We start from the raw sequence: 23,335 nt of genomic DNA, 5'->3' as shown, positions 1-23,335 counted from the left end.
AGATTCTGTGTAAGAAACCTTGGTACCAAGTTTATGCCCTGAAGTCAGTCTGTCTTCAGCTTCACTATTAGGCTCAGGTTTTCAGTGTGTTCTCATTAATCTCCCATTAAAAACCCTAGTGGGTTGCCAAGTTACAGGCAACCCTGTAACTTCATGTAAAACACTTGAGAGAAAGTTTGGAGTTAACTTTAGAACACAAGACTCAGGACTGAGCACTTTATTGTAACTTAAAAAAATAAATACACTCTAACTAATGTCTGTGAGTATCTTCTGAGTCAGAATCCTGCAGGACTCGGGTGTCTGGCAAGGTCTGAGGCTGCAGTGAAACAGGCTGGCCACCTAGTCCAGAAGGCTGAGGTCGATGTGGAAGTACACATAGGGGAAATAGTCCTGGTTGCTCAGCTGCAGTCCAGGAATCTCCACGGATGCCTGCAGAGCAATGGCAAAGATGGTGCTTGTTTTTAAGGGAACTCTCTTGGGTTCTGGGCACACATTCTGTCCTGTGCAGTTGCCCTGCCACCACAGACATCCCAAACTTAAAAGTGACACCATGCATCCTGTGGTGGCAGTGCATCTGAGTCTCCGGGATACCTACGTCCAGTATGCTTGATGCAGCAACTTCATCCAGGTGCCGGAAGACAGAATTGAGCACCTCTCGCAGGCGTTTGGTGGCTGACTTTTTATGGGGCTGCAGGAGCACAGCCTGGAAGTTCACTGGAAGTCCATACCTGCTCAGACAAGACAGGCCAGTCGGGTTCTTGGTGTAAATACCAGCCAAGAGGGTCTGGCCAAAGTAGAGGAGCAACTCAGGTGACTTTGGCTGGAGAGATGGCTCCGTGGTTAAGAGCGCTTGTTCTACAGGGCTTCAACTCAGTTCCCAGTACCCATGTCAGGTGGCTCACAACTGCCTATAACTCCAGCTCTAGGGAATCCTACAGCCTCTGGCCTCTTTGGGCATCCGTGTATGTGTCGAGATACACTCATGCACACATGCATAAGAATAAACCCTAAAAAATGAATGAATAGCTGTAACTGATACAACTTAAAAAAGCAAAACTATTAAAAAAAAAAAAAAGTAACAGGGACAGGTATCCAAAGGCTAGAAATGATACTGTCTCTGATCTGTACTAACCATTTCTGAAGGTCACACCTATGACAAGAACCAAGAGCTCATGGCCCCAGCCACATGTACTTGAGTTGCACAAGCAGCAGATCAGAACCTTACAGCTGTTACTTGTGCCCACTGAAGAACAGCAGAAGTCCATCAGGGTGTATTCTTGCTCAGTTTTGGGGTGCATAGCAAAGAGCTTAAATCTGATCAATCACTTCCTTAAGAATCATTGTACCTGGGGTGTCCATTATTCCCAGAATAGCATTCAAATGCATCAGTGAGCCAAGGTTCCACTTCCATGCCTGGCCAGTAGCTGTACTAGTGTGTGCGCCAGATGAGCGTCCTCAGTGCCCTGCTCTTACCTAGCGCAGAATTTCCTAACTAGAGTGTGCTGTGGAAATGAGTTGGGGGAATCTGTGGATACCACCAGCATGCCCATGAATTCCTCCCTGCCTCCTAAACCTTCTCAGTCTTAGTTGTGGGCAAAATATTCCTGGAATATGACCCTGCCCTTCCCACTATGTCTGCAGGTGCCACTGGTGACAACTCTGCTTTTGCTGGCCAGAGAGGCTCCCTTGTACTGACTGCCCTTCCTCGAGGCAAGAGCCGTACTGGCCAGCCAGGTGATTATAACCGCTAGGCAAATCCCAGGTGCGCTGAGAGCCCAGTTGATTGTTGGCCAGAAACAAAGCAAGTGATCTTGCTTTGGACAATTACAGGCATGAGTACATTTGGCTTCAGAGCCATCTCATCGCCTAAGTCCTACAGATCTCTTGGCTTCTCTGTCCGTTACATTCAACCTGCTAACACTCCTGTGGCAGTTCAGATGAACATCATCCCACCAGGACATGATTTCAGCAGGGTTGGCAAGTTCTCCCACTGCCCATCCTCCAGACCACAGCCCAGGATACCCCCCTAGACTTCTCAGTAGAGAAGCTGCCTCCTCTCTGGTGAGGTCAGCCATTGCTGTTTGTGGGTGCAGACTCCCCCAATACTGCCCCATCCCACTGTGATTTAACATAAACATGATGGCTCACTGTCCCTTGAGAGACAAGTCTGCACACCTAGTGTCCTGTGTCATTCATTCTTCAACCACTGCAGTCCTTTGAAAAGCACTTGCTGTTTGATCCCTTTCCATGAAAACATTGAGAATGACACATATCTGAACATTAAATACTTGGGCTGGGGGAACCAGAACCATAAAAACCAAAAAAAGAAAAAAAAAAAGCACACACCAGGGTGTGTGTTTGCTCTTAAAACAACATCTGCCTGGTTTGCTCTATGACACTGGTGACTGAATTCTGGGCTTCATGCAAGCAGGCTGATGCTCTGTCAATCACTGAGCTACACTTTATCCCTGATAATTTGAATTTTATCCCTGGTAATTTGAATCCACACCTGTGCTAACCTATGGTTTGTACATTTTCAACAGTGACTCTGTCTTCCTTTTTTATTTTAAAATGATAGCAATTAAGATAAAATTTTTTCAGGTGTAGTTTTCCTATTTTAGTGGGGAGCTACCTTGAAGACTACCCTTGGAGGGTGGAGAAATAAGACAGCTGGGAATGTCTTCTAGGAACCACTGGGGCCCTGCAATAGCACAGAGGGTCTATGCAATACACAGGTGAGTGAGGCAGGCAGAACACACGAATGAGTCTGGTAGGAAAGAGTGAGTCCTGACGAGCAGGACACACGTGGCCAACTGGGATTCCTTTGACGGAATGGAGAACATTGTTAAGATGTAGCCATGGAAAGCAAAGAGCAAGAGGGAGGGAGGGAGGGAGGGAGGGGGGGAGAGGGGAGGGGAGGGGAGAGGAGAGGAGAGGAGAGGAGGAGGGGAGGGGAGAGAGAGAGAGAGAGAGAGAGAGGTGGGAGTAGAGCATCCAAGCTTCTCCTCAGGGGCCTGCCACTCAATATTTCCCAGGCCAGCATCCCTGCCACACACCTGAGCACAGACTCCACAAACACTCTCAGGGCCTTTATGTGGATCCAGGCAATAAAGGCCTCGCTGAAGTTCACCTTGAGCCAGCGCAGCAGAGGTCCCTGCAGAGACGGGAAAACTACATGAGCCTCTGGACACTCAACTGATAAATGCCAAGAAAAGGCTCAATATATACAGAGCAAGCCCTGAGACCAGAAGAAAGGCCCGGGAGCCAGCAGAAGCAGAGATGATTGGAAGATCCTCGGGAGGCTCAGGACTACTGCATGCAGGCGCCTGGCACTGGGGGAAGCTCTCAGGGCAGCCACCGGCACATGCGCGAGGCCACCTCAGACCAGCGGTGGGAAGGTAGGCAGCTCTTGACCTCAAGTCTGTCACTGGCCTCTGAAGGCTTTCATCTGACACTGAACAGTCAAGAAGCCCACCTCATCAGAAGGTACTGCTGCCCTCAGAGTCCCGCCCGACCATCCCTGAGCTGTACCTGACAGGGCTCTTAAAGCCCCATCTGGGCCAGAGCCGCTGCTGAGCCTGAGCCTGGTATGCCTGTTCCTCAGGGGCAGCCCCCACCTGACATCTCTAACTGCTGGGCAAGGCCAGAGATAGCCCAGCCAGGACAGGCAGGGAGGAATGCTGAGCGACCGAACCACCCACCCTCCAGCCAGAGCCCTGCCCATCACCAGTCACCAGCTCCAGCCACCTTCAGCCAGGGCACAGGCATTCTTGCCAGACAACAAGCCTCATTCCCTGCCTAGAGAGTCATGAAGGTTAGGACAGCAGGATTCTAGGCTCCAGTTTCAGCCCTCACAAGCAAGAGGAAACACCACCAGATGCATAGATTTGATCCTTAGAAGAGCCTCAGCTGGGGAGAGAATTGAGCCAGGAACCCCCAGGGTTCCCAGGGGTGCTTACCTCACCCTCGCCCTCACTCTCTCTGTCTCTGTCGATCTGCCCCGCAGTAGGCCTAGCAGGGTTACCTAGCGGGGTTACCTTAACCTTGTGGTCACGGTAGGTGGCTGATCCCTTTTTAAGAGCAACACAGGAAGTTTGCTAAAGGTACAGAAATGATTTATTAATCTTTCAGCAAGTAGGTATCATGAACACAAATAATTCTCATGGCTTGGAGAGCAATATGCAAGCAAGCTCAGGAATCCCTGCTCACAGAAGGGTGTGGCCGGGGTCCAAGGTCTGTGGTTTCAGATACTAGCCTATGTGCCTGCCTGGGTCAGGACCCCAGCAGCAGCAGACAGACAGCTCACAGATGTATCACTGAACTATGCTGACCTAGGGAGCTCATTTATCCAGCCCCTAACACTCAGGAACAGCTTCCTTCTCGACATTCATGGAACACTTTGGTATATCACATACAGGACACTAGAAAGGCACACAGCCAGGCCATGTCACCCTTTATCACCTGTCTGCAAAAGAATAGAAAACACAGGGTAATAACCCTGTGTTCCCGAGCAAGCCAGCCCCTGGCCTCCAGTGGGCCAGTAACTAAAGGACAGAGGATGCTTGGCTGCATCCATTCCCAACCAGACCAAATGGGAGAGATTCTCAGCGTGCTGGGGTGGGATGAGGGTTCTCACTGACCCTCCCTGAAGCTCCATTCACCAGCACAGTCACATGGAAACTCTAGAAGGTTCTCTGGGGGCAGTTGGAGCCACAGAAGTCTATGGGTAAAGACACTACCAACTGACAATCTTGGGGCTTAGAAAAGAAAACAGTAGGCAGGTGGGGCTCCAAGAACTATTTTGGAGGACTCAGAAAAGCCTGTCACTCAGCAAGGTTAGCTTGGATATGCTCAAGCTATCTGCTCCATGTGTGAGGAGGTCTGGGGCAAACACTGAGCCACGTGTGAAGCACTGTACCAACACAGCAGCTCTGCCCCTGCCCAAGCACATACTCAGCTGTGGGTACACACAGGCGTTCCTCTGAGACTCAAGGACTCTCCTACTCCTCCCACCTGCCGCTGAATGCTGCTAGAGTGTACTCTGAGGAAGCCTCGCTCTGCTGAGGCTGTTAAGAAGGAACCAGAAAACATCCACTGAGACAAGTGCTTTGAGAGTGTGGAACGGAGCCCCGTGCTGCCATCAGAGGACACCAGGGCCTGGAACACACTTTTGCAGAACACTGGACTGATGATCTTGGGGGCTACAGGTTCCCAGTTTAACACCACACTCTCAGTTTTGCCCCAGTGTCAGAAGCTGACCTTTCCATGAAGTGTCTGTGGCCACAGTGTCTCTGATAAGCACCCAGGCTCCTAAGAGCACTGGGGTGGTAAGCACAGGTGCCAGAGGCAGCCTGAACTCTACAGTCAGGATAAGAAAACTGGTGGCTGTGTAATCGCTGAGACAGTGGCACTAACCACTCTGGGCACAAATGCTTCATCCTGGTGCCCCCTGCTCTGGCTGATCTGTGGCAAGTCCAGGGCGATCCCCTGGCCAGGGTACACTTCAGTATCTCAACTCCTGTGGAGCAGACAAGCCCTTCCAGGACAGGGATCTAGGTTGTGAGCTGCATCAGAGAGTGGAGATCAGTACATATACCATCTGAACTCACATGTACCCAGCATGAACTCAGGAGATGGGAACAGTGAGACTGAGGAATGGACTCTGACCCGCAGAACATTAGGGAGGAGATCTCAGCTGTCTAAAGAGCCCCCCCCCCCCACGCCCAGTACTCACATACTGTTGTTTCTTATCAGACAGCAACCTGGTCATCTCCTCTCTTTCTCTTTTAATTTCTTTTTCATCATAGTAAAATTCCCGGACAATGAACCTTTAAAAAAGCAACTAGAGCTGTAACTGGGCAGAATCTGGACTGGACAAGGCAGGTACTACTCAGGGATTCAGATCAAACCTGCTGGAACCCATGGCCCACACTCTTACTTGTTTTCTTTGGCTTTGACTTTGAAATCTTCAATCACTTTTCGGAAAAGAGTCACCGTGAAGAGGCCACCTTCATTGTCCTCAGCGATCAATCTAGTAGGGAGAAGCATTAGCTGGATGATGGGGGATCACTCCCCCAGGCTCTGAGCTGAAGCTGGGCTCAGAGGAGCTCCTTGTCAACCTCAGGAGGTCATCCCCACTGGCAGTCAGGTTCCCTGGGCCCGGTAGCCTATGCTTCAATCCTTGGCTGGGACCAGGGCCTGGGAACGAAGGGTGCCCTGATAACTTCCCACTATCCACTCCTCCAGGCTCAGCCTCCAAGCTCCAGCAGAGACTCTGGTTGGGAGCAGCAACTTGTTTTGTCTTGTGCTCCTCAAATGGCTAACTGATCCAGCTCCACACAGGGCTCCAGACTCTGTTGCTGGCTATGCAGGTTCCAGTGAAACAAGTGGCAGAAGCCATTCCACAAGGACCACTGCACTTCCAATATCATGAAGCCCTAAGTGGACATGTCACTGCCAGCATGGGTCACTGTCCTCAGCAATTCGGAGACACTGGTCTAAGAAAGAAGTCTTGAGGGCCTAGGCATGCCTGGCTGGCAGGTCCCCTCACGTGTTTTTCAGAGTCCTTACCCATAGGAACTTTCCCGAAGCTTCAGACCTTTCCAGAATTGGTTGGTGCAGACTTAAGTACTCTCTTAATCATGAAGGGCCTGAGGTCTCTGCTCTGTGGCCCAGCACAAGTTGACCCTTCTCCAGAGGCAAGCCTCAAGAACAGAAGACATCTCCGCCTACCAGGCAGTTCCTGTCTGGTGCTACCAGACCAAAAAAGATGTGCCTCTTCTTCGAGCTCTGTTTCTCCCAAGACCTTAAGGCTGTGGCTAATCTGTTCTTTGCAAACCCACAATTTAGCTCCTGGTGGCTGTGTCTTGGGAGTAGTATGCTCCTCAAGGCCAAGCTCTCAGGAATGAATGGGTTGAGACAGGAAGGGGCAGCTAGGGTGGATGGGGCTGAGGGACTGAATAAGACAGGATGGGAGGCTAGGGTGTTATGGGATAGGGTGGGGTGGGATGTAGGAGGATGGGTAGGATGTAAAGGGATGGTGAGGGGATGGGATGAGATGGGGCGGGGTGAAATGGGCAGCTCTGGGTGCAGTGTGGTGGGGCAGATAACTGAGCTCATGTTACTTGTGGCTCATTCTAAACTGTCCTTTATGGCATATGTAAAGGTGCAGGATTTGGGATCACAAACAAGTTCTACAGTTAGGAGTCCCCTAGGCTCTGCCCAGTTAACTAGGCTGGAGACTCCTTGTCTCAGGACCCTGCGGGTGGTTTTTCCTCTCCTCAGTCCCCATGATTGGCCCAGGCACTGAGACATTCTTGTCACAGGTTTTTTGATTCTAGATAAATGACATGGTTCTGTATATCCCTGCTGTGGTAATAAGGAAGGCTCATATTATTTGGATGCTTAGTCACCATAGAGTGGCACTATTTGAGAAGGATTAGGAGACATAGTCTTGTTGGGGTGTGTGTGACCTGTTGAATTGTGACACTGGGGATGAGCTTTGAGGTTTCAAAAACCCATATTAGGTCCAGTGTGTATGTGTTCATATTCTCCCCACACCCCTGTGTGTGTGTGTATGTGTGTGTGTGTGTGTGTGTGTGTGTGTGTGTGTGTGTTGTGTCTGTCTGTCTGTCTGTCTGTCTGCCTATGGATCGGGATGTAGTTCTGTGCTATTGGTTCAGCACCATGTTCCCTGCTATGGTAAGAAATGGACTAAGCCTCTGAAAACATAAGTGAGCCTTCAGTTAAATGCTTTCTCTTCTAAGAGTTGCCCTAGCCATGGTGTCTCTTCACAGCAGTAAAACAATGACTAAGCCACCTGTCAACAACTAACATTTGGCCCATTCTCAAAGTGAGCTCTGATGTGTGTAGCAGAGTTGCTGGTTTCCATGGTTTCCATGGCCTACACAGGTTTAACCCAGTCCTACCCTTCATCTTTGCTGTGCCCTCCTGATGTTCCTTTTCTGACCCCAACTGGCCACACCCTGAGACTGTCCTCCCTGCTCAGACTCTGTTGCCAGCCCCTGGGCTGCTGCTCTGTCCAGGCATTTGCTGAACAATCTCTGCACCCACCTGCTTAGGCAGAACAGAATGGATGTTAAAAAGAGAACACAGAGAAGACGGGCAGAGAACACAGGGAGAGGCTCTGCTGAACACAGCCAGAACAGCCTTCACAGAGGAGGGACAGGGAAGTGGGGCTTTGAAAGACAACAGCAGACAGGAATACCCCAAGGTGCCAAGAAGGAATTCCGGGCCACAGGGACTCAATGCATGGGTATGGAGCTGTGAGGTGCCCCACCCTTGGTACATATCTGGTGCTCCATGAACATCTACACATTCCTTTCTGGGGACACAGACTAAGCTGAGGTCTCACTTACTTGGTTGACCGAGGTACCACCATGTCTGATAGAGACTCATATGTCTTCTGCCACTGTACATAACTTGACCTGTAAGGACACAAACTGTGGGATGCTTTGGGAAGACAGGGTTTCTACTATCTCAGGTAACTGCACCTTCTCCTGAAGACCAAAAGTCATGAGATAGAACCAGGGTGTGTCCCCAACATCCTCAAAGGTCCTGCTGTGGCCGGGTGTCATGCTGAGCCCAGTCTGTGTGCAAGGGCGCCAGGACTTCCCAAAAGGTTCCCATGTGGACAGCCCAGGTATTGGTATGTTTTGAAAGTCACTAATACTTTTCTGATCCTGGCCCAGGTCACCTGAGCCCAGGTAAATGGCCTTTTCAGCTTAATGCCAAAAGGAGCTTGAAGTTCTTCTTGTGGGCATAATACAAGAAGTACTCAAAAAATGCTCTGCCATTGCCACCATCTCCCTACTTCTATGGAGACACTGGCCCTCCATAGGCCTTTGCAGGAATGTCTGCTGACCTACAGGCAGCAGGGCACATAGGGCCCACCTCACTCTGTACAAGAGCCAAGCACCCCGCAGCCTTTCTATCCACATACTTGGGGACAATGACCAGCAAGGTTATGAGATATTCAGAATCGAGTACGAAGTCTTCCTTGCTGACAATATCGCTCAGTGTCCGAGTGAAGAGGTTCCCCCTGGAAGGTGGAAGGACAACAGATAAGACCATCAGAGAGAGGATCGCTGACCCCACATGTCCTATAGCATCCAGACAAACAGCAGGAAATAGAGCCCAGTCTGTCAGAGCCAGGTACAGCCAATTTGTAAGTGAGATAGTACCTCTTCCTTTGGGGCAGGGAGGCTGGCAAGGCCTCTGCAGCTATCACCTGTCACTCAAGGGGCTGCTGAATTCAACACCTCAGTGACATGCACTCTCCCCAAAAGCCAACCCAAGTGCTGGGAGGGGAACTCAGGTGGCAGGCAGCTAAAGTTATTCAAGTATCAAGACAGCAGCCAGGTCTCCGAATTGCAGGGGACAGATAGGCCTAGATAGAGCTAGCTCCGTGTCACTTTACACTGTTTAGTCCAGCAGCTGGGGACACTCACCTGAAATAGCTTTGTCTATGCCACAAGTCCTGGCTAGAATGAAGAGCATGGTATTATCACCATGCTGTGGCATGGACAGATGTGCCTAGCCAGACTAAAGAGTGCTAGCCAGAGAGCTCAGAGAACATGGGGGCTGCAGTGTTAGCCCGTGGCTTTCCACTTCCCAGGCAGAGTCAAGAGCAAAGCCTCATAGGCAGGAGAAAACTCCCATTCCCCAAGGGCTTCTCCTCTCCTGCCTGGACCACCACCACACAGCTGTGTGGTCATGGACAAATGCTGGTGAATCCCCTTCAGAGGCACCCCGGGCACAGGCACCCTATCACCATAGCACACACATTAGCCTGCTAGGAGACTTGTCTCTAGTACATAGTGCACCCAGCCCAAAGTAACAGCCCCACAGTGAGTAACTGTGACTTTTCAAGAGTAGAAACTGTTTCGGCATGTTTGGTGAAGGAGTAGGAAGAAGAGACTGTATGGGAGAAGAGAACATGGACCAGTCATCTGCTAAGATTCCAATTCTCTCTTTTTTCTCTCTCTCTCTTTGGTTTTCTGAGACAGGGTTTCTCTGTGTAGCCTTGGCTGTCCTCACTCTGTAGACCAGGCTGGCCTCAAACTCACAGAAATCTGCCTGCCTCTGCCTGAGTGTTGGGACTAAAGGCATGCACTGCCATTGCCACCATTGCCACCATCACCATTATCGCCAGGCTTTTCTAAATACACTTTTATTTATTCTCTCTCTCTCTCTCTCTCTCTCTCTCTCTCTCTCTCTCTCTCTCTCTCTCTGTGTGTGTGTTCCACATATGCCACAGAACATTTGTAGATGTCATAAGACAACTTGCAGAAGTCAGTTCTCTCCTTCTATCAGATGGGACCCAGAGACTGAACTCAGATCATCATACAGGTGGTAGGTACCTTTACCCACTGATCCATCTTGCCAGCTGCCAAGCTGTCTATGACTTGGTAGTGAAGTGAGGGGGTGGCCCACCACGATCTGAACTCCAGTCTCAGGAGGGACCAACCTATCCTGAGCTCAAGGTAACTTGTGCCCACCTTACAGCTAGCTCCTGCCCAGTTACCCTTGGACGGAATCAGACAACTGAAACTGACTTTCTAACTGCAGATGGACAGCAGCTTCAGAATCCCTTCTGTTTGAACTGGAGTTGTTTTGGACATGAGACTGTTTTATTGGAATAACGAGCTCTCTTGGAGGTAGGAGGTAGTTTAAAGCAGAAACCCACTGACTTCATACAGTACTCACACAATAGCTGCAGGCATGCTCACACAGCAGTTTTAGTCTTTGTGTGGTGACCACGGACAGAGCCATGAGGTTAGGTACAGAACTTTTCATTTAAAAAGTCATAATGATGCTTAAAACTTCCTCCTTTTTGGGGAGCATTTTTCATTTTGAAATTTCAGATTAGGAATGGTCTCAACCTTTGTTATTTTTTGTGACTAGAAAATCTGGCCTAGGGACCCTAAAGAGGGAAGCATAACTGGTGGTACCAAAGGGAAGGAGGGAAATGAGCTCTGAGCTCCTGGGCCACTCTGCTTTTCTGACCTCAGATTTAGGATCCAGAGGCAAGGGCTGGGAGCCACCTCATGCTAATTGGCCCTATTCTTCCTTCCCTCTCACATGGGAGCTTGCCCTATGTAACTTTGTCTTCCAGGGTGCTCACTACCATTCCCAAAATACTCCCTGCCATGATGGCCCTGAGCTTGCTTGTCTACTGACCTTGGAGCCTGGTCTGTCAGGAGCCTGAACAATACATTGTCCTTACAAGGCCAGCAGACAGTTTGAGGACTGAGTCCCTGCAGCTGTCCACTCTAGGCGGCTGCTGATCTTATCTGCCCCTTGAAGATGTTTGGGCTCTAACATCCCACCCTACCTGCTCACCTTGGAGAGATGCAGTGAGAGGCCTGGGAAGGCTCTCCAGAGCCACATAAACTGAGTGAGGAGCGGGGAGGAAGGAAAGAAGGAACAAGCAGGAGAGCATGTTCCTCTATGTTCAAAGGCACGGTAGCCACCCCACCTGGCTCTGTTCTCTCTTCATCTGCTCCAGGTTCCTAGGGCACGGCTCCATCTGTCCATCTGGCTCAAGAGCCACAGCCATGGGGATCTTCCCCACGCCAACCCCACCAGATACATGCACAGAGAATGCAGTGGGCACAGTACTCACGTGGATTTCTTCTCCAAGTTCTCCAGGTTGGCCTTCAGAACGCTGTAGGCGGCTGTTCGGGACTTCAGGTCTGTCTCGATTTGTGCCAGTTGCTGGGAGGGAGGGGGGAGAGACGCTCCTGGTGACCTTGAGGAGTTAGTGAAACTCTTCAAACTTCTCACCAAGCATCCATGGACACTTAACAACAGAGACAAAGCCAGCCATGGGCACTCATTCCTGTAAGTCTACCACTTGGGAGGCAGAGACAGGAGGATCAGTTCAAAATCATCCTCTGCTATATAGCCAATTTGAGGCCTAGGCCACAGGAAATCCTGTCTCAGGGTAAAGAAAGAAACAAAAGAAAAGAAAACCAGCAACCTGCTGACTCACCAGGGTGTTCCCATCTGTGTCCCTCCAGACTCTTCCAACCCCCAAGCATCTGGCCCTCTTAGTTTCCACATGGGGAAGCAGAAGGGGACAAGACCTCACTTTATAGGTGCGAGGTAGCAGCCACACAGCTTGCCCAGTGAACACTAGCTTGGGGTCCTTCCTAGCAAGCAATGCCAGACCAGGAAGCCCCACGGCAACCTTCCTTGGCCCTGTTAGAGAGCAGCCAGTGATCTATCCTGTCTTCCATGGTGACCTTCCATGTTCAGCCTCCCAACTGTCTACCTCTCCAGGCTTGACTGAAGCCTCCTTCCAAGCTGCAAGGGCACAATAACTGAGCGCCTCTGTTCCCTGCCTCTACCCAGAGGACGAATGCCACCTTTAGAAGAACCCCAAGAACAGTTAGCCACAGTAAGAAGCAGTTCAAGAAAGCTATGGTAACTAAGCTGAGGCCAGAAAGCACTAAGTGACTCAAAGCCACAGTGAGCCTTCCCCCGCAAAGGCTGAGCTCTGTGCTAATTTAAGGAAAGTTCTGCTCCCCCAAAGGCTCACAGAAATCTGGCCCTGCAAAGACACAGCATGACAGTGAACAATGCCCTGTAGCCACAACTACAAACAGGTGGGTGTGTATTTGGTAAAGCATAGATGCATGTCAGCTGACAGGCAGTGGTGGGTACTTCAGAACTGAGCATGTAGCCCAGTGGTTCTCAACATGTGGGTTGTGACCCCTTTGGGAGTTAAAAGACCCTTTCACAGGGGTCACGTATCAGATATCCTGTATATCAGGTATTTACATTACAATTTATAACAGTAGCAAAATTACAGTTATGAAGCAGCAGTGAAGATGACTTTATGGCTGGGGGGAGGGGTCACCATGACATGGGGAACTGTACTAAAGGGCTGCAGTATTAGAAAAGTTGAGAGCCACTGCTATAGCCTTTATACACAAGCCATCTGGCCATCCCCCTTGCTACCGTTTGGCAGAGGGCTGTGATGAGAGTGCTTGGGCCCAGCAGTGTGTATCTATGCTATAGGGCAGGGTACGATGCTGATGGAAGAGATGCTGGGATCATGAGATGAAACCCACGACACTGTGGAAGCTTTGAGTTTAAATACTCAGAACAGACATCCAAAAAAGGGGGTCCTCTCTGAACCTTAGGCACTGGTCACTGTTAGAGGGAAAGGGAACAGGAACAGACTTTCAATGTCCCTGTCTTTGCATTGATTATGGGAATGAGATTTATCTTTTTCTTACATTTTAAAAACATTTTCCTTCAGAATGATTAAATATTCCCAGGACATTACAAAAATGCTTCAGAGATCCATGTGCCTTGTGGGGTTTTCTTCACTGGTGGCATCCTACACACTAGGCTACACAGCCTACACAGCTACACTACACACTCGGATCATACCGCATGCCACACTCAAGGGGCGGCCACACCATGTGACTACAGGAAAATGTGCTATACAGACTGTAAAAACCCTTACCACCACCTCAGAAGAACCAAGTGAGGCTGGGGCTGGAGAGTGGAGCCACACACACAGCACAGCTTGTGGGATTTGTGGAATTTGCTTTCCTACCCACATCCCCTCCCAGTTTGATGCTTCAACAGTTGTGCACTTGGGACCCTGGACTAGAGGGGAGCCAGTTCTCCTCTATGATTCAACTGCTCTCTGATTCCCCCGAGCCAGGTCTAGTGTCCCTGGGACTCAAAATCCCAAGTTGGTGTAGCCATCCTCATAAAAATGTGTTCTCTGGCTCAGTAGTGGACAGGTGTGAGGCTCTCCTGAAAGCCATACCTGGCACAATACCCCAGCTGCCCCAGAAGAAATACCTTTGAGAACCTCTGCCTGATTGTCTTGGAAGGAGATGTAAGCCCAAGGAGCCACACCCAGATTCCCAAGAACCTGAAGAAGAAAAGGATTCAAAGCCACCCTTCCTGCCCTGACCTGTCTACTGCCCTCAGGGAAGCTCAGCTCACTTAGAGAACAGGGCAGCTTTGTTCAGAGTAGAGCTGGGATCTCCCCAGCCATAGGGCCAGCCAGAGACTTAACATAGATGGGGTTCTGTATGCATCAGCAACAGGGTTGGACAGTCAGCTTTCATCCATGTTGAAGGCACATAGAAGCCACCTTGGCTATGGAATGCCCACAATGTCCCTGTAAAACCCTCTGCTATTGGGACTTGTACACAGTGTGAATGAGCTGGAGACCATGGCTTCACAGATGGCACCCTGTCATGGGGCTGCCTTGTTATCACAAGACATTTGGGAGATGAGTTGGCACAGTGTGACTGAGAGGTGGGGGGTCCTCAGCCAAACTGTCTTCTAAAATGATAAGGTTTCTTTCTGGGGGAGCCAGGCTTGGTACCCAATGCCTGTAATTGCAGCTACTAAGGAGGCTGAGACAGAAGGGTCATGAGTTTAAGTCCAGCTTGAGTTACAAAGCTGGTTCAAGGCCAGCCTGGTCAAGTTAGTGAGGCCCATTCTCAAAATCAAAATTAAAAGAGGGCTGTGGTATAATGCTTTGTATGTGAAAGATTCTAGGTTCCACATCCAGTACCACAAAATCAATCAATCAGCCATCAATCAATCATCCAAGGGGCACTGGGTTCCCATGTGCAGAGTGAGGAAGAAAAATTAAGCCTTCCCATCATTGTGTTTGAAAAGAAGTAGGGGACTGAACTGAATTGGTGTCTGAGTCTGAGGTCAAAAGTCAAATACCTCAGGCCCATCCAGGGAACTGCCTTGTGAGACTATGGCCAGTTCTCTGGGTGATAGGGAAAGAAGAGTAGACACAAGTCTCTCCTGAGTTCTAACCTTACACGGAGCATGGTAAGAGGAGACCTACCCAAGGTCACTCAGGGAACTAGCATCCTAACCATTTGCTCTCCACCTCCCAGAGTCCCAACTCCATGCCCATCATCTCTGACAGCCAGATGTCTGCAAGCAGACACTCCTCACCTTGGCCAGTGTGTCCACCACGTTCACCAGTGGCTGCTTGGCAGGATATTTGGCCATGTCCCACTCAAAATGCGTCACGAAGGATGTCAGGTCAACTGGAAGAGCGAAGACAGCTTGACAAGTGAACACAGCTTTCCTGACTCCCAAGACTAAGACTGGAACCCAGAACCAAGCCAAGCTGAGACAGACTGAGCTTGTTGCTCGCACCGAAGAAGCAGTCAGAGAGAAGCTGAAGAATAGGCATGGGTTCTGATAGTGCAGATGCTCCATGAGGGAGCAGTTCAGAGCCATGGGAGCCATCAGTTTGTCATCAAAACACTCCAAAGCTGAGGGTAGGACACTGAAACAGGTGAACTCTAAGTCCTATGGTCTCCCTTGTCAGCTTCTGTCTGGAGTTTTCTATGAAGCCTGCTCTCCCTAGAGGTTGAAACCAAGATGGTAACATTCTATGGCCACTTGGTAACTTCTCCACCTTCAATAGTTGTTTGGCCTACCCTCCCCAGCTGGGTTGATGCTGTTTTAGGGCATCCCAAAGGCATACCAGAAAGCATCAAACCAGCCCCCAAAACCACACAGCCATGGCCTGTCACAGGTACCAGCTGTTTGGGGAACAGTCTCCCTGCTTCTTGAGCCCCAACAAGAGCAAGACAATGTTAACCCACATCATCCACTTTAAGGGAGACCTCTCACAGCTCAGCCATACATTGGAGCTTGCTTGGGACTGGCTTTTCCACCTGGAGCTATAGGCACCATTCAGCCTACTGTATTTTCATTAACACCAGACAAATTCCACTGTAAAGAAGGATGTTCCTACCTACCCTAGCCAGCTATGCAGTAGAGGAATGGGGGGACTGATGGTAGTCCAATTGAACTGATGAATTTTAATCCAAGAAGCCTTGCTGATTATGATATTTAGGGGTGTTTTGTTTTTATGTTTGGTTGTTTGAGACAGTCTCACTGTGTATCTCTGGCTGGCCTGGAATTCACTATGTAGACCAGGGTGACCTTGAATCAAAGTTTTGCCTATCTTTGCTTCCCAGTGAGCTACCATGCTCAGCTGTGATACTTAGGGTTTTTTTTTTTTTTTTTAAGACTTTTTTATTTATGTATATGAGTATACTGTAGCTGTCTTCAGACACACCAGAAGAGGGCATTGGATCCCATTACAAATGATTGTGAGCCACCATGTGGTTGCTGGGAATTGAATTTGGGACCTCAGGAAGAAGAGTCAGTGCTCTTAACCGATGAGCCATTTCTCCAGCCCCTTAGTTTTAATTGTTAACTGACACAATCTAAAATCACATGGGAAGAGAATCAGTGAGGGACTGTCTGGATCAGGCTGGCCCGTGGGCTTGCATGTAGATCGTGTTGATTAAGTAATTGACATGGGAAGACTGTGGGCAGTGCCATTCCCTTGGTTGGGGTCCTGGACTGTAAAAGTGTGGAGAGGGGATTGATCCTAAGAAGTACACAGGAATTGTTTTCTCTCTATTCTTGACGAAGGCTATGACTAGCTGATTCAATTCCTGCCTTGACTTTCCTTCAGGGATGCACTGTGACCTTTGTCAGGAAAATAAACCCTTTCTCTATTAAAGTAGCTTTTGTCATTTTTTAAATTATCACAAATGAAACTAGGACACTGGTTTAAGCCCCAGACCCCAAGCAAGAGAGAAACTGAGTCACTGTTCCTCCCTGAGAAAGTGGTCAGATCACGCATCTCTTATTGGCTTGCTTGTTTTGTTTTGAGACAATGTCTTACTATACAGTACCAGCTAGTCTAGGACTGACTATGTAGACCAGGCTGTAATCAGACTCCCAGAGATCCACCTCCCAAATGGGGAGATTAAAGGCATGCACCTCCACATTTGGCCTAAAGGATTAATTATTATACTCTGCAGATCCAGAAAGAGCTATGGGACCTTATAACTTCTCCTTCCCCCTTCCGTTTGTTTGTTTGTTTGTTTGTTTCTATTTCTTTTGAGAATTCTTTGTGTGGCCCACCCTAGCCTGAACTCCTGGGTTCAAGCCATCCTCCTGCCCCACTCTCCCAAGTAACTTGAATGACAGGTATGCAATACCACCCTTTCCTGGGTTGGGGGGAGGGGGATTCCCACCACAGGGTCCATACATGCCAGCCCTTCCCTGTGTATGCTTGTTTTTAAGCACATGAAGAGAACCTGCCATCACCCTCTGAACCTGTATGGAGTCTGACTCCCTGCTCTTGGGAATCCAGGGCAGACACTCTTCCCTCCCACCCTTAAGTGCTCATAAGTATGCAGGGATAGTTAGGTAAGCAATAATAGCATTGATGAGAGACAATATCAGGTTCTCAGAGAAGACACCATAGCTACAATTGGACAGGGACCCTGAAGAAGCTGACAGACAGAGGCTGCTGTATGTAGCTCTGAGAGGGTCAAAGGTCAGAATGACCACGGTGGACACTTGGGAGATGAAGCTGCTGGAGCAGGGAGGTAGGCAGGAGCTAGACAGGAAGACAGACCAGGTGTGAGGTCACATCTGTGCTTTCATGCCTGGAGCTGACATGGAGAAGTAGGACAGAACTAAACACAGTGGGAGAGTCCATGTTGGGAGTGGAAGGAAGCCAGTGGGGATGTGGGAGAGGAGAAAGCCGAGAGGGACAAGAGAAGCTCTGGGAGTAGAAAGAAGGGGACCCACTTAGCAGGATGTAGGGCCAATGACACACAGGCCATTAAGTAAAGTGATACCCACATTCCTAGGCTGGGTGGCTAAGTGGAGGGAGGGACACTAATTTACCTGGGAACCACAGAACAGTGGAAGGGACAAGGCAGAAAGACTAGATTCAGTTTGGGGCAAGCCCAACTTTGAAGATGAAAACCAAAGGAGATTCAGTGGGAAGTGGCCCTGGTACTCAACAGGCAGGAATGCCTTAAAATAACAGAGATGATGGTGCTGACCAGGAGGAGATGTGGACTGAGGCTCACCTTGAGCCCGGATACATGAATCATCTCATCTGACTTACTCTTCAGCCCTACTGAGGAATGGCATTGTCTCCATGGGGAAACTCCAGCCCATAGTAAGTTATATAAACTCCATTAGAGCGGGAAGAAAAGAAACAGTGCACCAACACCCTGTGCATCATGAAGGAAGGTCCGCGGTTCCTCGACCCATCATGACCAAACTCCCCACCCTCACTGTCACCTCGAGCATCAGGGTACAGCTAAGCTGCAGGAGGAAGGTGGCTCTCTCCTCACCGGTCCCTGCGCAAGATCCACACTCTTGATTTTTTTTTTTTCCCAGAGTGGTTGGACTTGGCAGAGGCTGTGGAGAGAATCTCTGTGTGTAACCACACTGTAATCACACTGGTATTAGAATTTACAGAAAAATCTCTAAGATGCTGGGGAGTAGAACACCTGATGGGATTCATGTTCTTGAAGAAGGGACATCAGAGAGCTCTCCCTTGCTCATGGTCTCCCGACACGCAGCCAAAGAAAGACTATGAGGATACAGACAGAGGCAAAATTCTCATTAGAACCTGAACCACCTGGCCAGTTGTGGTGGTGCACAACTGATTATGGTTAAGACAGGAGGTTTGCTTTGAATTTGAGCCTAGCCTGAACTGCACGGTGAGTTCTGGGCCGGCCTGGACCATAGAGTGCAAATGTGTTGTGGGAGCACATTATGGAATTTGTGGATGGTCCAATTGGACTAACAGATATTAATCTAGGTTTTAGCATTAGGACAAGTTTTGTCCTTACCATGACTCAAAAACTGAACAAGGTCACAAGAAGCCTCTCTAGAGATAGCAGTGCTAATTGTGGGGGAGCATTGAGCAAGAGAAAGACCTCCCACTGGTGATCTTAAGCCTTTCCTGAAGGTGATGACCCAGCAGCCAGAACAGATGTCACAGTGATGTGTTTTCAGGGCCACTCCCTCCCCACCCTCACCGCCATCTCCAGCCATGTCATCCTTCCACCCAGGCCATGTAGTGCCCAACCCCTACCCCCTCTGCCAGCGGCTCTGATGAGTCAATACTAAGTTGGGTATGCTGCCCTAACTGACCCCTTCCCTCAGTGTCTCCAGAGCCCATTACAGGACCCCACAGAACCAATCACTCCACAGAATGCTCAACCGTGGGAATTTACGCTCTACAGGCTGCTTAGCAGAGACAATTCACAGCAAGTTCTGTTCTTTATGCTTTGCCACCAAGTCCAAGGCCTCTGTGGTTTTCACATTCTACTGCAGAGGGCAGGGCACTGTGGGTCTCTTTCCTACCACCTGTGAACTTCCAGGGGCACTCTGGAGAATGACAATGATCTCCTGCAGGAGCCCAGTGGGCCTCTGGGTTGGTGGCCATACTCTCTTCATCCTTGATCCTCTCCCATATCTCCCACTTCAGTGCTATCTCCGGACACTAACCTTTGCTCCAGATCACAGCCTGAAAGTCCTTCTCTCTATACCTTGGGCCAGAATATTGTTCTAGAGTGGCCTCTGCCACCCCAGCCTTCCTGCCCTTTCAAAACATACTCCCCACAGGTGGCAGCCTCTTGAGCAACAATGACTTCATCTGAAAAACCGAGCCAAGGTCTTGCCAGTATACAGGATTCTGACTACATGGGTGGCAGGCCAATTCCTGGCTAGCCTGACAGGTCTTTCACAGTCCAAGCCAGACACATGCATGTCTGCTCTGCTTCTTCTGGATTCACATGGGTCTAGGGCTTACCGTGCTCCACCCTCATCTGGTGGTAAAGACAAACAAAAGTAAAGGCTCAGATCCTAGAATGTGACTGTTATTAAGTCCATTTGCAAGTAAGAAAAGTAAGTCCCAGAGAGTTGGCCAGCCAAGGTCAAGATGGACAGCAAGACATGACCAGATCTGACCACTTCAGGCCTTCATGATATCAATCCCCTAAATTCCCCAAAGGACATGGGATTAAAATCCCATTTGCAAAACAACACAAACTCTAGGAAATTCTCCCCAATCTGAGGGTGTCCTGCAAAAGAAAAGGCTTCTGGGAGATTTTGGGTTGAGGGAAGTTTAAAAGGTCTCTTGACCCTAGCTGGGCTCTTTGGGAGGCACTGATGCTCAGTTGTATGGTTAAGGTTGGGCTGTAGGCACTGTCTCATGGTGCTGGTAGGCCTTTGGCAGGGTTGGTTTGCAGAGCCTGCTCAGAAATAGCTTTGGAAATGACTGGGACTAACACACAGAAGCCTTGTAGGAGGTCTGGAGATAATGATACATGCCAACCAAGCAACAAAGACCAAGTTTCCTCATCTCTTAGTGAGCAGTCTCTTAGAAACAGTGCACCCAGGCAGGGTAGATCCCACACAGAACAGTAAAGTGGCACCAACTTTGAGGTGAAGGCTACGTGTATGGGTTTGTTTGCTTTCCACGGTTTGTTTGGTTTAGTGCCCTGTTAGGGTGGAACTCAGGGTCCGGCACTTTGCTAGGCAAACACAGCTGATGATCCCTGGTCCCAGCTCTGGACCCTGTGAGCATTTTGATCTACATTTGAGTGTATGCTTAAATCCTGATTCTTCCTTCTCACTTAGAAGACATTTTGAAATTTTAATGGAGAAAAGAACCTCCTCAGCCTCTCAGTCTGAGGCCCTTCATGTCACCTGCTAGGAAACAGGCTCAGCTGGTGAATTTCATAGAGTCTTTTGTTCTTAGGATTTGTATTCACTCTGAAACGACTTGCTTGGCCTGCGGATGTGGCTCAATGTAGCCTGGTACATACAGAGACCAGGGTTTCATCTCCAGCACCACATGAAACATATGCCGGGTGTAGTGGGGCACACATGTCAATCCCAGCACTTGGGGAGTGGAAACGCACTGATCACCCCGAGCTACATAGTAAGCTTGAGACCAGCCTTGGCCATGAGACATTATATCAAAAAGTAAAATGGGATAATATTATTTGTTCTTTCATTCCTCCAGTTACAGCAGATGAGACAAGATACAAAGCCTATTCTAGAAGACTCATGTGTACAAACCATCCAGGCCACACGACAAGGCCTGGCATCAAAGCTGACATCCTTAGAGAGCAGGTGGGACACCAGAGACAGACTTTAAGACCAGGAAGATAACAAGCAAAAGGATGCTGAGGTTCACCGAACCCCAGGAAGTTAACGCAGCCCAGTTTCCAGGTAGCATGCAGGTTGCTCAGGAGAGGCAGAGGGGGACAGGAATGAAACAACTTCAAGCTGCATCATCTGGGTATGGTGACCAAGCTCTAAAGTTGTTGCTTGAGAAACTGCTGGGCCTGATCACTGTCCCCCACAACCAGCCTGAGGCCCCGCACTCCCAGGGACATGCAGCAACACACTGAGCACGTGCACAGCAAAAAGACACAACCTACTCTTTAAACACTTCATCTTTTCCTTCAGACCTGAAACATAAGATGGGGTTATTAACCACAGAGTTCATGTGAACCCAGGTTCAGAATGGGGAGAGTGAGTATTTCCATTTGCTGATTTAAGCCATTAAATGCAGAAGACTTTTAATGTTAACAGGGGCATGTGTGCATGTGTGTTCATACATGTGCTACTTATCCCAAATGATAGAATTGTAAATATGTATGCTCTCATTTTCATGTAGAGAGTTAAGGTTAATTTTCTCTACAGATATATAAATATTTAATTCTAGAGTTTTCAAAGTGTCCAGGTTTTTGTGTGTGTGTGTGTGTGTGTGTGTGTGTGTGTGTGTGTGTTACTTTTACATACATTCTGAGACAGAGTCTTATATAGCTTGGTCTAGCTTTGAACTCACTGAGTATCTCAGGATGATCTTGACAGCCTCATCTTCCTGCCTACACTTCCCCAGTTGTAGGATTACATGTGTACACCACCACAACTGGACTCCGAAGTCTCCAAGCTATTGCTACACATTGAAAATATAGCCCAAATGGCATGTGCACATTTAACAGCCAAAGCAACATTGGATGGTATCAGAATATGTGTCTATCAGCAAAATTTTGGAATGAGAACACTGGGGAGAAAGGGTTTGGTTGGATGCAGCCCTGCTCTCTCTGGCTGGAGGCACTGCTCGGCACATGCGGCTGCTTCTCACACCTTGTTGGGTAAAACAATGATCAGTGGGTGGAAGCGTGTGAGAGTCTCTATAAATGGGACAGTAAGGGTTAACAGAGCTGGATATTCAGAGCTTCCGCTGTGGCCATGGTGAAGGAAATGGCTCCTGAGAAAGAAGAACTGTCATGGACCTACCTCCATTAGCCAGGAGGTTCTCGTGTACTTTTCCCTTGGAGTCTTCCATGACCTCCACCACACTCTGCGCCATTCTCTTTATGAGGCTTTGGGGAGAGAAGAAAGAGCCAGTGAGGTGAGGACCTGCTGGCAGGACCATTCCGCCCATCCTGCTGGCAGAGAAAGAAGCCCTCACAGCCACTGGGGGCAGCAATTTAGCAATCTGTAAGGAGAGACTTAAAACATTAAGAACCTTTGAACCAGTCGTTCCACTTCTGGGAAACCATCTTGAGGAAACAGGAAAAAAAAATACAGAAAAGCTTTCTGAATAAAAATATGTTCTTTGCGGCACAGTTGCTGACAATAAGAAATTGGAAGCAACCCGGAGGTTCAACAATAGAGAATTGTTTGAGGATGTCTATCCAGCAGAGGGATTATTAGGCAGACATTGAAAATAAGATTTACAAAGAATTTTAAATACTGTGGAACAAGGCACGTATTATGTTAGATGGAAAAACACAAGGCAGAAACTTAGACAGTAAGACGCTCACTGGCTGTGCTATGGGCAAATATTTCTACTTGATACTTTTTTTTATTATAATCTGGTAGTCATTTTATAAAAATGCCAAACCTTGGGCCTCCAGTAAACATACTAAAAGAACTCAAGCCATATACCAGATCACAGACGGGGGATGCAATACATTCTCTGTCCCTCTCATACTCTGTCTCACTCTCTCTCTTGTTCTCTTTCTCTCACCATACTCCAATTGATACACGGTTTCCTGTACCCCAGGATGTCCCCAAGGTTACTAGGTAGTTAAAATGACCTTAAACTTCTGATCCTCCTGTCCTCACCTCCGCAGTGCTGGGAATGCAGTTATATACCCCTCTGCCTAGGTTTTGTGTTGCTGGGGCTTGAACCCAGAACCCTGTACTATACCAACTGAGTTATGTCCCCAGCTCCAAGTCTTCCATCATTGCCAGGCACAAGTCCCACTGACCATTCATAGTGTGGAACCTTGGGCCTGCCATAGAAACTGAGGCAAAGGAACACCTTTAAAGGCCCTGTTGTTGAGAGCAAGAAAGGGAAAGATGGTAGGCATGTTTCCTTGACCAAAGTAATAGAACTGATAGCTGATAGAAACTGGAAGACACAAGTATAATGTAGTTTAAA

The 23,335-nt window shown here is 48.9% G+C and overlaps 1 protein-coding gene across 9 annotated transcripts in view; it reads right to left on the bottom strand.

Moving 5' to 3' along the window:
• Window positions 1-202: 202 nt before the first annotated feature.
• The window catches only part of Atp6v1c2 (ATPase H+ transporting V1 subunit C2), a 59,155-nt gene continuing 36,022 nt past the window's right edge, over window positions 203-23,335 (bottom strand). For 3 of the 9 annotated variants that reach the window (XM_076942082.1, XM_076942081.1, XM_076942086.1), the window contains 12 exons: window positions 22,183-22,268; window positions 21,318-21,347; window positions 14,977-15,071; window positions 11,648-11,739; window positions 8,963-9,061; window positions 8,379-8,447; window positions 5,939-6,031; window positions 5,735-5,828; window positions 3,960-4,097; window positions 3,057-3,154; window positions 596-728; window positions 203-429 (listed from right to left, as the gene is read on the bottom strand). In XM_076942082.1, coding sequence (XP_076798197.1) covers window positions 340-429; window positions 596-728; window positions 3,057-3,154; window positions 3,960-4,097; window positions 5,735-5,828; window positions 5,939-6,031; window positions 8,379-8,447; window positions 8,963-9,061; window positions 11,648-11,739; window positions 14,977-15,071; window positions 21,318-21,347; window positions 22,183-22,268 — 1,117 coding nt within the window. In that variant the 3' untranslated portion in view covers window positions 203-339. The remainder of the gene's footprint in view (window positions 430-595; window positions 729-3,056; window positions 3,155-3,959; window positions 4,098-5,734; window positions 5,829-5,938; window positions 6,032-8,378; window positions 8,448-8,962; window positions 9,062-11,647; window positions 11,740-14,976; window positions 15,072-21,317; window positions 21,348-22,182; window positions 22,269-23,335) is intronic. The other 6 variants (XM_034514025.2, XM_076942087.1, XM_034514026.2 and 3 more) reach the window with 4 other exon arrangements.

The sequence above is a fragment of the Arvicanthis niloticus genome, chromosome 11 (genome assembly GCF_011762505.2).
Source record: "Arvicanthis niloticus isolate mArvNil1 chromosome 11, mArvNil1.pat.X, whole genome shotgun sequence".
Taxonomy (NCBI): domain Eukaryota; kingdom Metazoa; phylum Chordata; class Mammalia; order Rodentia; family Muridae; genus Arvicanthis; species Arvicanthis niloticus.
Note: the sequence above shows the minus strand (reverse complement) of the source record. Positions and strands in the feature narration are given on the sequence as shown.